General features: G+C 37.3%; 1 protein-coding gene across 1 annotated transcript in view; it reads left to right on the top strand.

Annotated features, from left to right (window-relative positions):
• Positions 1-15,667, top strand: part of LOC131801228 (uncharacterized) — a 31,596-nt gene extending 15,929 nt beyond the window's left edge. Inside the window, exon 2 of the mRNA XM_059119591.1 lies at positions 13,774-15,667. Within this exon, the coding sequence (XP_058975574.1) occupies positions 13,855-15,378 (1,524 nt within the window). The 5' untranslated portion in view covers positions 13,774-13,854 and the 3' untranslated portion in view covers positions 15,379-15,667. The remainder of the gene's footprint in view (positions 1-13,773) is intronic.
• Positions 15,668-15,927: the final 260 nt, after the last annotated feature.

Genomic DNA, 15,927 nt, shown 5'->3' with positions numbered 1-15,927 from the left:
TATAAAACTTGTGGTGGGCATCATCACAGGTCACTGCATGGTTTGGGTAATGACTTGGAAATGGAGCAGCGATGATATTGATTACTGCGGAATCTGTCAAGATGGGGAAGAAATTGAGGCGATCAAACGATATAGCCTTTATTCGAACTTGACCTGCCTACAGATAGAAGACTGATCTGTGGAAAATTGTAGCTTCCTATATCAATTGATTTTGAATCTAGCATGATTGCAACATGCGGACGGATGGGGGTAACTTGCTTTAGAATTTTGCGCTGATACCAACGAAATGACGAACTCAATATCCCTAATATGTATTTATGGTGGAGGGTATAGAAATGTGGCTTAAAACCTCTTTTTATCATTCCCTCCACCTTAACCTTGTCATTCCGTTTGTAACATCCCAAAATATTTGTCGTAGACCCCATAAAGTACATATATTAATAATCAGCATTTGGTATACTCCCCATATAACGGTATTTCCCGATATTCGGTAATTTTATGACCTTTGCCACATGGATTTGTTTGCAGCAGTACCTCCCGATATTCGATATTTTGATGATTTTTGCCACATTTTTTCATGGATTTGTCTGGAAATTGGTATTTGTTGGTCTTAGTGGGTTCTAGCTGCGGTGGCGAAACATTGCATGTATAGCAGTACCATATAGCAGTACCTCCCCATATTCGGTATTTTGATGATTTTTGACACATTTTTCACAGGTTTTTTGAAAATTTGTGTTTGTAGATCATAATGGGTTCTAGTTCGTGTGGCGAAACATTGTATGTATAGGTCCACACTTTGGTATAGCCCCATATAACGGTACCTCCCGATATTCGGTATTTTGATGATTTTTGCCAGATCTCTTCGCGGATTTATCTAAAAATTGGTATTTGTGGGTCTTAAAAGGTTATGGCTCCGTCGGCAAAACAATGTATACATACGTTTTTGTATAGCCTCAATACAACGGTACCTCCCTGATATTCAGTTTTCTGATGTTTTTTGCCACATTTTTCCACAATATGTCTAAAAATTGGTTTTTGTAGGTCAAAATGGGTTCTAATGTTTCCTTTACCCTAAGGTAGAGGGTATTAAAAGTTTGACCCGGCCGAACTAAAAGTTTGTGTTTATATCCTACACCACATAGTGATAAGGGTATTATGTCTTTGTGCATTTGATTGTAACATGGAGAAGAAAACAAGATAGACCCATAGTTACTTTTGAGGATCTGCATAGAATCACATTCTGAGTCGATTTATGCATGTCAGTCCGTCTGTCTGTCCATGTATTCTTGCGAACGAAATGCAGGTCGCATTTATTATCCGATGGAGATGAAATTTTCCAAACAACATTTGTTTGGCCCAAGGACGAACCCTGTGGAAATTGGAGATAATCGGTAAAAATTTAGATATAGCTCCCATATATATCTTCGTCCGATTTGCCTTTTATTGTGCACCAAACGTGTAATATCAGCCCGAATAGTATGGAACTTTGCACATACAACCAAATTGGGCCTAAAAATAAGTATGCCAAATTTTATCGAAATCGGTTCAGATATAGCTATAGCTCCCATATATATTGTTCATCCGATTTTTTATTTTTGTCCTCCGCAGCCGTAATATGCACTCTGTAACACCAATATTTTGGGACAGATATCAAATACAGCTCAGAAATATCTTTGCAAAATTTTATCGAGTTCGGTTCAGATTTGGATATAGCTCCCATATATAACTTCGTCCGATTCACCTTTTATTGTGCACCAAACGTCTAATATTTGCCCAAATGGGATGGAATTTGGTACATACGAGCGAATTGAGTCTAGAAGGTAGTATGCCAAATTTGGCGAAGATCGGTTCAGATATAGCTATAGCTCCCTTATATATTGTTCATCCGATTTGTTGTATTTGTTACCCACAGCCGTAATAAGCACTCCGTAACAACGATATTCAGGAAAATATATGAAATACAGCTCAGAAATATATTTGCCAAATTTTATCGAGATCGGTTCAGATTTGGATATAGCTCCCATATATAGCTTTATCTGATTTCAAATAACTTTTGCACCAAATGGTCAATACAAGTCCGAATTTAAAAGATACAAATGATTCGGCATATTTAGTTCTTTGAACTTTAAATTATAATTAAAATGATAGCGTGAATGATTGAATTCTACCATAAAAAACTTTTAATTGTTATGTGGAGCTCTACTAAATTAGCAAGGTGGTGTAGGGTATCATAAAGTCGGCCCCGTCCGACTTTAGGACTTTCTTTACTGGTTTCTTGTTATCTACTGAATTTCCCACATGAGCTCTAATTTGATAACCAATTTTCAATATTTATAGACTAAATTTCACATGGTTAACAACCTATTTTCCATTGTAATTTTCCGCCAATTATTTAAAAATACGCCATAAACACATAAATTTTCTCCACTCTCTCAAGCTCATATCGCTGCAATCTCAATCTCATTAATGTATATAGTGCGTAAGAGGCTGCCACTCCTCCTGCCAATTAAAAGCGAAACATTCACAACTGATGATTAGTTTTTGATTTAGTTTCAAACAGCCATGATGACGGGCGCTAGACTTTAGGCCTCCAAAAAGAAGACCAAGTCGGAACGAAAAACACTTTCCGTTTTGGTCTTGTGAACGGGCGAGCGAACGAATGAAAGAGTTTGTAACATTTAATGCCAAGATTTTTTTTTTTTTGGGGGGGGGGGTGGGTGACTGAACGTCATTATCTAAATATGTGCGGCTGTCTATCATGATGGGTACGACGAAATCAAACCCAAAACCATATTTCGTGCAAATGTGATATTTATAATGTTGTTGTTGTTTTTTTTTTTTTTTTTTTTTTCAAAATTTGTATTGCTAATTAAAGTATTTTAAGGAAAAATAATTATATGTTGCAATATGAGTGCTTGGAAAAGAAACACACACCATTAACATGCAAGCCTAGCCTACATGTTCGATACGGTAGCAAAAGCCATGCAACATCCTTTCAACACATCGCTTTTGTTTATGAATTTATTTGTACAACCAACAAAAAAGTAGGCGTGTTTTGACGTTTCAAGTAAATTGTCAAGCTTACAAAGAGAGCATCGCCATCATCGCCACCGAGCTAGGAAACTTACTTATATGGCCGACTGAAGAGCTCTAGCACAGATCCACTTATGTGTGTCTGATGTCGATGGTGTTTTATTTTTTGTAACACCACTTACAACTCCATCATGTGGAAAATCCAACACCAAACATAGACCAGATGATGATCGTCATCATCATCATCATTATCCATCTAATCATTGGTGGTGTTTAACGGCTGGAACAACGCCAGCTGCTGCTGCTGCTGTTGTTACGACTTTCACTTTCTGTTGCTTTTCATTTCATCACTGCTGTTGCTTCTTCTTCTTCTTCTACATCTTTTTCGCTAACAATGAGAGTCAAAGTGGCATCAACCAACCAGCCGACCAACCAACATTGGCAACGTTTGGCCGCAACAACGGCATGTTCGCCTTGTAACGAACCACACTAAAACGAGGTAAATGTTGATGATCTGATCTCTGGGTTGAATTTAATCCCAGATTGCAGCAATGCTGACAGGCTGGCTGGCCTGTTATGAAATCTGCACAGTTTGTGGAAACAAAGTAAAATAAAACAAGTATAAAAGTTATAAGTTCGGCCGGGCCGAACTTTGAACACCCTCCACCATCTGGAACAAATTTGAAAAATTTTCAAAAAATAAAATCATTAAAAAATTCTGTTAAAATCTTAAAAATACCAAATGTAGCTATTATATTAGGGACTATACGACGACATGAACCTGCGTAGGTAACATTTGTCATAAGCCTTTACAATATTCAAATACGAAACTTAAAAAAATCGGTTATAATGTCGATAAAATCAAAATACCGAATATCGGGAGGTACCGTTATATGGGGGCTATACGAAAACGTGGATCTGCACAGGCTGTAGCTTTCATTACCAACTTCAAATATCAAATTTGAAACAATTCTGGTGAAAAATGTCTCAAAATCATTAAAATACCGAATATCGGGAGGTACCGTTTTATGGGGGCTATACGAAGACGTGAGCCTGCACAGACAAATTTCTGTCTTAGTCTGTAGCATCCATTTCGAAGTTCAAATGCAAAATTTGAAACAATTCTGGTGAAAAATGTCCATAAAATCATTAAAATACCGAATATCGGGAGGCATCGTTGTATGGGGACTCTACGAAGACGTGGACCTGCACAGACAATTTTCTGTCACAGGCTGTAGCTTTCATTACCAACTTCAAATACGACATTTCAAACAAATTCGGTGAGTATTGTACCTAAAATCATCAAAATACCGAATATAGGGAGGTACTGACATATGGGGGCTATACGAAGACCTGGACCTGCAAAGACAATTTTCTGTCACAGACTGCAGTTCCCATTACGAGTTCGAAATAAGTAATTTGAAGCAATTCTGGTGAAAAATGTCCCTATAATATCGGGACGTACCTTTATATAGGGGCTATACGAAGACGTGGACCTGCACAGAAAATTTTCTGTCATAGGCTGTAGTATCCATTACGAACTTCAAATGCGAAATTTGAAACAATTCCGGAAAATAATGTCGCTAAAATCATCAAAATACCGAATATAGGGAGGTAAAGTTATATGGGGCTATACGAAGACTTGGACCTGCATAGACAATTTTCTTTCACAAACTGTAGTTTCCATTATGAGTTCTAAATACGTAATTTGAAACAATTCCGGTAAATAATGACGCTAAAATCATCAAAATACCGAATATCGGGAAGTATCGTTATATGGGGGCTATACCAAAACGTGGAACTACATGGCCCATTTTCAATACCAAAAATCCTGCAGATATGTCATGCATTTGAGTAAAATTTAATCAATCTACTTCAATTCGTTCGGAAGTTAGAGTGATTTCCACAGATGGACAGACGGATAGACGGGCATCGCTAAATCGATATAGAATTTTATGCTGATCAAGAATATATATAGTTACAGACGGAATGGCAAAGTTAATATACCCTCCATTGTATGGTGGAGGGTATAAAAATTCTGAAATTTCATATTTAGATTACTGTTAGTATGTGTGTTTAGGACTTTACGGTGGTTTGAGAATGCGTCCTATATTTGCACGAAAAGTACCAAATAGTACTAAATCTGGTATATGGTGAAGGAAGAGAGCTGAAACCGTGAAATTTTATACTGCGATAACTGATGGTGTCTAGAATTGAGATATGGAACGATTTTGCAAATGAGTACGAAAAGTTACTAATTTTGGATCTAGGATAGAGAGATGTTAATTTTTTTTTTGTCTTATCTTTGTTATTGAAATTCCTGTAAATTTCAATATCTTTTAATATCCGCCATTAAATTCAAATCCTGATCTGTTAATATTTTTTAATGGATATTAATTTTTAACCTACTTTGAAATGCATTCAACCGATCTATCAATATTCCGAAATTTCTTTTGTTTATTTTTTTTTTTTTTTTTTTGCGCGAAAAGCATACAACCCCTCCGCCGTAATTCAATAGAAATAGTAAAAATAACAATTTAAAAAATATAATTTAAAATAAACAAACAATACTGTGCTCCATGCGGCAAAAAAGAGAAATAATCAAACAAAACCACAAGGCCATAAAAAGTAAATAAAGTCATCAAACGTGAAGACATAAACCTCAAATGTAGCACACAACAGCCTTCAGCCAAGATTTCGATATCGGTTTGTTTTCTCACATTAAATATAGGAGTATATTCAGCATTGTGGAGCAAGAAAAGAGTCATTGTGCTGCACGGTGCGAATGAATTTTTGCCAGGGTTGCCAGGGTTGATATGCAAAAGTGGGTATACAGGATGAGATGAAAAAACTGCAACAAACTTCAGACTGCTGTCATTTCTAAACCACTCGTCCGACAGCTGTTAAAATTATACCATTGACAGCTCATTACATTGTTTAAAAGCGTACACAAGCATTTTGGTGAGAATTTTCCAGAAAAAAAGTTAAAGTGTAACTTATTTATATTTTGGCTGGAAAACCACAAGTGGCTATCGTTAGGGCACTCTAGCATTTAAATGTGAATAAATCTTTTGTGTCTCGTACCTCGCATGTTACCGTGATACTGGCAGCGTAGCCCGACGTCAAGGAAGAGGACGGAAGAAAACAACAATATCAGCAGAAATGGTTCGAAAAGCAAAGAAGCGACTTGATCGAAACTCGCGTCGCAGTGGCCAAAAAATGGCTCGTGAGCTGAACATATTGCAATATTCCATTCGGTAAATATTGAAAAATGAGCTCGGGGTCAAGCCATTGAAATTCCAAAAAGTGCAAGAACTTACACCGCAACAGAAAGAAAATAGACCCAAAAGAGCTAAAGAGTAGCTTTGCTTGGCCGAAAGTGGTGAAGTGCCGTTTTCTCCAAGAGAAAACATTCATTGTCCAGCAGTTTGTAAACAAACAAAATGATCGTGTTTGCTTGCCAACAGGTCAGCTGAAAATGTGCACCTTCGGTTGGCCACCACAACTAAAGCGCCGACCATGGTGATGGCCTATGATCGCTCTCCGCTCGTATTAATCGACCGTGGCATCAGAACAAATGCCGAATATTATCGGAAAAATATTTTGGAGGGTGTATTAAAACCTTGGGAACGCAAACATTTAGGCCGCAGACCTTGGACATTCCAGCAGAATTCAGCACCATCGCATTCAGCACGCGGCACCCAATAATGGTTACAAAATGAGGTTCCTCGGTTCATTTCCAGGGCACAATGGCCACCAAAATCTCCGGATACCAATCCGTTGGACTATTGTGTGTGGAGTATTTTGGAAGCAAGATTGGCACTAACAAATACAAAATTGTCGATCACCTCAAGCAAGCGCTTCGCTGGGAATGGGCCAAAACGGTTTCAGTGGCCATGATTCGTGCCGAAGGTGATCAATTCGAACAAATCTAAACTTATTCTAAAATTTGATGATATTTCCGACTTCTTTTGCTTTCAGCAATAAAATTAAAAAAGTGAACATTATGGCGATTGACTTCGTTGCAGTTTTTTTTTATCTCACCATGTATATATATACAAATGTTTAGGCTAATAATTGGAAAATATGGTAAAAACCATAGCATAACTTATATCAGGGGTTTGGCTTCCCCATAAAATTAATTCGAAACACTAAAAATTGATGAAAGTAAGCGAAAAAAAAAAAACAAAAACTTAAAAAAAAGCTTGAAATCTGGGTATGCCCTTATGTAGGGCCTTACCTAGAAGTGGACCGACATGGCCAATTTTTCAAAGCTCTCTATTAAATGTTGGGAAAGATAACCTTAATTATTGTTGTTCCTTTGTATATTGGAGCCCAAGTTTGCCCTATGAACTCAAAACCCTTTAGATGTTTTGATCTACAAACAACTTGGAATTTTCCAAAATTTTCCAGACTAGCTTTTGGACAGACATCGGTCCGGCCGAACGTTTAATACCCCCCCCCCCCCACATTATGTAAAAAACATTTTTATTTAAAAATATCTGGATTTATCTTTTATCCCCAAATATCAGCGAGATCGGTTAAAGAATGCAGTTAAAGTTTTAAAATAAAATAAAATGGGTGGATCTGTTATATGGGGACCTTGGGCCAATGTAGACAATGTTTTTACTACAAATAGCGAATTTAAAACAAACAAAAAATAAAAAAATATCGAATATCTGCAGGTACCATTATATTAGGGCTAAAGGAAAACATGTACTTATTATTGACATTGATATGTCACAGAAGGTAAAACCCATTACAAACGGTATGATTAAAATTATAATTTAAAGTTCAAAGGACTAAATATGCCGAAGCATTTGTATCTTTTAAATTCGGACTTGTATGGTCCATTTGGTGCAAAATTAATTTGAAATCGGATAAAGATATATATGGGATCTATATCCAAATCGGAACCGATCTCGATAAAATTTGGCAAAGATATTTCTGAGTTGTATTTCATATATTTCCCTGAATATCGTTGTTACGGGGTGCATATTACGCCTGTGGGTAACCAATATAACCAATCGAATGAAAAGTTTATATGGGAGCTATAGCTATATCTGAACCGAACTTCACCAAATTTGACGTACTAGCTTCTAGTTCGGTGCCAAATTTGGACAAATATTAGACGTTTGGTGCACAATAAAATGTAAATCGGACGAAGTTATGTATGGGAGATATACCCAAATCCGAACCGATCTCGATAAAAATTTAGCAATGGTATTTTTGAGCTGCATTTGATATATTTCCCCAAAAATTGTTGTTACAGCGTGCATATTACGGCTGCGGAGGACAAAAATAACAAATCGGATGAGCAATATATATTGGAGCTATAGCTATATCTGAACCGATTTTGATCAAATTTGGCATACTTATTTTCAGGCTTAATTCGGTCGTGTGTGCATACTATTCGGGCTGATATTACACGTTTGGTGCACAATAAAAGGCAAATCGGACGAAGATATATATGGGAGCTATATCTAAATTTTTACCGATTATCTCCAATTTCAATAGGGTTCGTCTTTGGATAGGGCAATAAATGCGAACTGTAATTTGTTTACAAAAATACATGGACAGACGGACGGGCGGACATGCATAAATCGACTCAGAATGTGATTCTATGCAGATCATCAAAAGGAACTATGGGTCTATCTCGTTTCCTTTTGCCTGTTACAAACAAATGTACAAAGACATAATACCCTGACCACCTTGTGATGTAGCGCATAAAAATGGAAGAGTTGGAAACTTGCATCCTCTACATATTTAGGTTATTGTATCCTGTAAACGTTCAAAATGATATATAATAATGGAATAATCTTCAAATCTGCTGAATTTTATTTTATTTTATGTTTGTTTTTTTTTATTTATTTATTTTTTTTTTTTTGAAAAAAAAAATCCTGTACCTACTAAAAAATCACTCTTTATAAGAAAGGCTTATGACTAATTAAATGCAGATTCCAAATTAAAAAACGAGCTTTGTGGTAGATGCTGAACTGGTCTTAAATAGTTTTTTTTACGCCATTGATAACAGTAGCAATATAGGTAACCCTCTTTAGGAAAAAAACGTCAAGAGTTTGTTCACCGCACACTCACTCTAACCATTGTCTGATATCATATTGTTTGGACTGTTTTTGTTGTTATTCCAAGCCACGCTGCGGCGTTGTTGGGGCCAGTTGTTAGTTGTGAATGGACTTCAATGTCACGGGTTGTTTGTTTGGGTTTCTTAACATTTGTTTGTATACTCAATGCAGTCACCAGCTGTTTGTATGTTCCCTCTCATTTAATATTCTCTTGTTTCTCTTTCTCTCATTTTTTGACTTTGTATTTAAGCTTTGTGTCACTCCAAGCTTTGAGTCACTCACTCCTCAATTCGATATTACATAATAGTTGTTTAAGCCATGCTTACAGCACACACACAACATTGCAAATCTTGATACCCCTCGTTTTATTTGTTTTTAAAGTCGTCACAAACCGGAATACGGAATTACAACTAAATGAAAAAAAATCGTAGTAACGCATGCGGATACATAGCGACCGAGCTTTGCAGACAAACTTGACTGACGATTTGATGAGGATGATGATGATGGAGATAATAATGTGAATGATAGCAACCGGCAGTTTTATAATTTTGCAATCTCAAAACAGCTGTTGCTACCAGCTATGAAATGAATAAGAAATTATCAAGAGAAGTTCACAGTTCAGTTCAACCTTTATTTTTATTTTTTTAAATATAATTGTTTTGCACTTAAAGTTATTACCACGGCCAAAATTATTTTTTTTCAACACTATCTAAAAATAGAGCTTTAAGAAAATTACGCCTTGTATAATGACGTGTTTTATATTAATATGGTATAATAATAGTAAAAGTTTTGTAATAACAGTATTTGTTTGTTACGTGCTCCATCGGCATGTGACAATTATTTATAGGTCATATAGATATAAATTAGGGCATGCAGTTCATTTGACTTCGGTATTGGATAGATCACAACTGAACAAGTTATAAAGCTGTAAGTTCGCCCGGGCCGAACTTTGAATACCCTCCACCATTTGCAGCGAATTTGGCAATTCTCAAAGTCAATAAAATCCGTTAAAATCTTAGAAATACCGAATGTAGCCGTTATATTACGGTCAATACGACGACATGGACCTGCATAGGTAATTTTTTCATAAGCCATTACAATATTCAAATGCGAAACTTAGGAAAAACAAGTAAAAAAGCAGTTAGTTCGGCCGGACCGAACTTTAAATACCCTCTACCATTTGGAACTAATTAAAAAATTTTCAAAAAAATAAATTCCATTGAAAATTCTGTAAAAATCTTTAAAATACTTAATATCGGAAGGTGCCGATATATGAGGGGATATACGATATTGTGAACCTATATAGACAAATCTATGTCTGGGGGTAAAGTGTTCACAAAGAACTTCTTTGTGTGAATTTTCAGACAATACCATTGGAAAATATAGCTAAAATCATCAAAATCCCGAATATCGGGGGATATACGATATTGTGGACCTACATAGACAAATAACTTTCAGGAGTTAAAGTGTTCACAAAGAACTTCTTTGTGTGAATTTTCAGACAATACCATTGGAAAATATAGCTAAAATCATCAAAATGCCGAACATAGGGGGTACAGTTATACGGAGGCTATACGAAGGCGTGGACCTGCACAAATAATTTTCTGTCTTAAAATTTAGTATTCATTGCGAACTTCAAATACAAAATTTGACACAATTCCGGTGAATAATGTCGTTAAATCATCAAAATACCGAATATCGAGAGGTACCTTTTTATAGGGGCTATACGAAGACGTGGACCTGCATACAAAATTTTTTGTCTTAGGCTGTAGTATCCATTTCGAACTTCAAATACAAAATTTGAAACAATTCTCGTAAATAATGTCGCTAAAATCATCAAAATCTATCCCAATTCGTTCGAACGATAGCGTGATTGCAACAGACAGACAAAAACACAGACGGACATCGCTAAACCGACTTAGAATTTCACGCTGCCCAAATTTTGCTCTTTTGTATTTTGGCCCATTCCAGGCGAAGCGCTTGCTTGAGGTGATCGACACTTTGGTATTTTTTAGTGCCAACCTTGCTTTCAAAAATACTCCAGACACAAAAGTGCAACGGATTGGTATCCGGAGATTTTGGTGGCCATTGTGCACTGGAAATGAAGCGAGGAACTTCATTTTGTAACCATTCTTGGGTGGCGCGTGTTGAGTGCGATGGTGCTGAGCCCTGGTCTGCGGCCAAAATGTTTGCGTGCCCAAGACTTCTATACACCCTCCAGAATATTTTCGCGATAATATTCGGGATTTATTCTGATGCCACGGTCGATTAATACGAGCGGAGAGCGACCTTCGGCTGTTATGGCGGCTCAAACACCATCACCATAGCCGTCGCTTGAGTTCGGGTGGCCAACCGAAGGTGCACATTTTCAGCTGACCTCTTTGGCAAGTAAACACGACCATTTTGGTTGTTTACAAACTGCTGGACAACGAATGTTTTTTCATCGGAGAAAACCAAATTCGGCAGTTCATCACTTTCGGCCAAGCGAAGCAACCCTTTAACTATTTCGAGTCTATTTTCTTTCTGTTGCGTTGTAAGTTCTTGCACTTTTTGGAATTTCAATGGCTTTACCCTAAACTCATTTTTCAATATTTTTTGAATGGAATATTGCGCGATATGTTCAGCGCACGAGCCATTTTTCGGCCACTGCGACGCGGATTTTGATCAAGTCACTTCTTTACTTTTCGAAACATTTCTGCTTATGTTGCTGTTTTCTTCCGACCACTTTCTTGACGTCGGGCTACGCTATCAGTATCACAGTAACGAGCGATGTTACGAGCTGGAAAAGATTTATTCACATTTAAATGCTGGAGTGCTCTAACGATAGCCACTTGTGGTTTTCCAGCCAAGTATAAAGAAATCTCACTATCACGCTTGAATTCCATCACGAATAACTTTTTTTCTGGAAAATTCTCACCAATATGCTTTTGTACGGTTGCAAACAATATAATGAGCTGTCACTGGAATAATTTTAGCAGCTGTCGCGCGAGTGGCTTAGAAATGACAACAGTTTGAAGTTGGTTGCAGTTTTTTCATCTCACCATATTGTCTCATATCCTTGATCAGAGTAAAATTCTAAGTCGACTAAGCCATGCCCGTCCGTCTGTTATAATCCCGCTATAGTCCAAGCGGGGTTTTTTTTTGTCTACAGTCAGGTCAAGTTCGGTATATTGACGATTTTAGCCACAACTCCTAACGGAAAAGTATAAAAATCATATTTAGAGTTCATAATATGTTCTGTCTTCTGTGGCGGAATATTGCAGTTATAGATCTACGTTTTCCTATGGCCCCATATAAAAGTTCGTCCCGATATTCTGTGTTTTGACGTTTTTAGCCACATATTCTGACGGAATAGTTTAAAATTCAGTATTTATAATTTAGAATATGTTCTACCTTCTTTGGCCGAACTTTGTCTATATAGATCCACTTTTTTGGACGATTTTAACCACATTTTCTAACGGAATAACTTAAAATTTGGTATTTAAAGTTTATAATTTGTTCTCCTCTCCTATGGCACAATACTGTCTATAGAGGTCCAACGTTTTCCAATAACCCCCATATAAAGGTACTTCCCGATATTCGATAATTTGACTTTAGTTTTAGATTTTAGTTGAAAATTCGAAATTTAGAGTTCATATTAGAATATGTATCCTGCAGCAGAACACTGTCTAAATAGGCCCACATTTTGCTATAGATTCGACATAAAGGTCCTTCCCGCTGTTCGGTATTTTGACGATTTTAGCCACATTTTCTAAAGGAATTTCACAAAAGTTTCGGCATTTAAATTCCGTAATGAGTTGATCTGGTTATATAGAACAATTTCTATATATAAGTCAACATTTTTCTATAGCTCCTATCCTTTGATATTCGGTATTTTGATGATTGTAACCAACTTTTCTTGGACACTTTTTTGAAAATTTTTTTGAATGTTCCTAAGAGCAAGAAAGCTGCCTTTCTGGTTCCGTCATGACAGACTCCATACAGTGGGAGATTGCTAATTTTTTTTGTTTTTTATTTTTTTTTTTCTAAATGTTGACCTTTTCTGTCGAAAAAGTATCTGAATAAGTTATTATATCTTTATAAAAAGGCGGAAAATATGTTGGATCGGAGAGAGCTCCAATCAATGTTTGTTGTTTTACTCTACTGACCTAATATCATCATCATATTTTCCTCATATTAAAATCCGGCATATCCTATTCCCAATGCTTTATTGATCACCGCTTATAATCTCCAAGACAAATACAATTATGACTAACAAACAACCCAATATTTGTTCATGACCTACATACCACCCGGCATGTTCACTTGAAGAATGATTTCCTACCCTTGAATTGCGTTCAAGTCACAATATTTCCGGTAAAAGCAAGCACTTCATTGATTGCTTTTATCAAGTGAAGACTTCAACGAAGCTGTTGTGAAATCAAGGCTTTAAATATTTTGGCAACCTGCAATTAACATAATTATCTGCACAATGTAAAAGTAAAAAAAAAGCGGCAGCAGTGAATTTCTGGAGCGTAACGGCGAATTCGTCAACACGATTTTTTTAGTTATAAAAACAAACCCGTAATTGGCATTCAGTTTCAATTTCTTGTCATTCGATGGCGTTAATAGCGTTTGCTAATTGTTAATATTTTCCGTTCTTTATTTTCTCTTGCAGAGTCACGCAAACGTTGAAAGGAAACACTTTTTGGAATAGAAACAAGCAAAAGGCAATTGTCACCCAAGGAACAGAAGCGAAATGCAGGCGAAATTTTTAATTTTACTTTTTATGTTGACTGTATTGGGGCGAGTGGCTCGGGCTCAGTATGGCCGCGGTGAGGCCCATGTAAATCCCGAAGATACCGGCTATACCCCTGCCAATGCGCGAGATCCCAGCAAGACATTCAAACCGGCCATATTGAGAACGGAACTTAGATTTGGTCGAAATTTGGATCCCGAAAAGGTACGAGTGGTTACCGTCAAGTCGGACAAGGGTGATGATGTCGAGCTTTTGGTGGGCAAAAATAGTAGACGGGCTCGTGTGGGACAAACACAAAGTTTCTTTGTACGTTCCTCGGATGTTCGCAAACCCGAGCAGCTGAGATCAGCCAAGAAGTCGAGTAATCCCGAGGACCTGTTGTTGGCCCATTCACCGGCTTTACTGAAGCAGCAAGAGTTATCCAATGAAGCCAAAGCCTACCAGCAGCGTAAAGAAGATGCGGAAGCTCGCTTGAAACAATTGGAGCAGATAAAGCTTATCAAGGCCCAAAGCTGGAGGCAACAGGAAGATATGGTAAATCCATGGTCCTCTAGACCCAGGGCAGCACGACGTATACGTTTTGAGGATGATACCCCAAATCACACTTTTCAGAATATGGAAAATATATATTTTCAGCAGCAGCAGCAGCAACAACAACAGCAACAATTTTATCAGGCCAGGGCCAACACTCGTCCCTATAGCTATGGAACCCTTGAGAGACCTCATAATTTCTCTTTTCCATCGGAAAAGTCCGTTATTACCTATCAAACTTATCGCCAGGAACAACAACAACCCCAGTGGCAACCCATGGAAGTTCGCAATGGCAATTATAGGCAAGCAACCGTTTCCTATACCCCCGAGAGGTCCTACAGCCAACAATCGTCGCCTCGAGACAATTTTGAGCGTAATTCCCGTCATGTGCCTTCAGCTGGTGGCAATGAAAATAATTTCCACGAAGAAAACCGGCAACATAAAGTACCTGTAAATCTGATTACGAAAAAGAATTATGCTCCCGCCAAGAGAACCCATATCCGGGTGCCAGCACCCATTGTTGTTACCTCCTCCACAGCGGTGCAGCAAAGTTCGGCGCCTTTACAACAGCCAATGAAACAACAGGAACAATCTCGCCCCCAGCCACCACAGCAACCACAAATTCAATACGATTTTGTGCCCCAGCCAGCGAGACAGCAACAACAACAACAACAACCACAACAACAAAAACTACAAAAAAGAGAGCAATATAGTTCCGTACCCCAGGCCCATGCCACCTCCTCAGCCTCTCTGACATTCATAGAATCCGATGAGCTCCCCAGCAAGTCCTTTACCCGCTCACCCCAAACATCGGCCACAACCACAGTTGTCGATGGACCCGCAGTCACCGTTATCGAGGGTATACGAGTACCCGATGCTCCCGAAGATAAAGTAAAAACCTGGCGCAATGCTCGAGTGCTCAACAATCAATTGGTGCCATACCCAGAGGGTTATACGCCGCCTAAGGTACAAATTCAAACGTTCGACAGATAGACACAACAACTTAATGCGGCCAGCATAAAAGTGTCCACACAAAAAAAAAATCTTGTCCTTTAGAATTTATTGAAAATTTTTAACTAACACCAGCACATTTTACGCACAAACCGTATGTGTGTATATGTGCCTTCGCTGCGGGAACATGAACTTTTTTTCAATATTTATTTATTGCCGTTTTCATTGTCCCCATCAATCCAATTAGAATTTATTTAAGCTATTGTTATTTATTTATAAAAAAATTATTTTGAAATTTTGTTTATTTTTAAAAAAAGTTACTATGTAATTTAAGAATTTAGTTAGTTATAACAAAATATAAATAAATAAAATATAAATATTTTATTTTTAACTTATTTTGAGCAAGGCAAAGGTAAGTTCCCTAGATCCTTATCATTTACCAACTTCATATCTTCACCATAGACACCAATAGTGACATCTATATCAAATTCAGGATTTTACCTTAATTCCTTCACCCAATACCAAAATTTAGTACTTTTCGTACAATTATAGTACATATCCCAATCATACACTCCCACAGAAGTCCCCATT

Source organism: Musca domestica, unplaced genomic scaffold (genome assembly GCF_030504385.1).
Source record: "Musca domestica strain aabys unplaced genomic scaffold, Musca_domestica.polishedcontigs.V.1.1 1, whole genome shotgun sequence".
Lineage (NCBI taxonomy): Eukaryota > Metazoa > Arthropoda > Insecta > Diptera > Muscidae > Musca > Musca domestica.
Note: the sequence above shows the minus strand (reverse complement) of the source record. Positions and strands in the feature narration are given on the sequence as shown.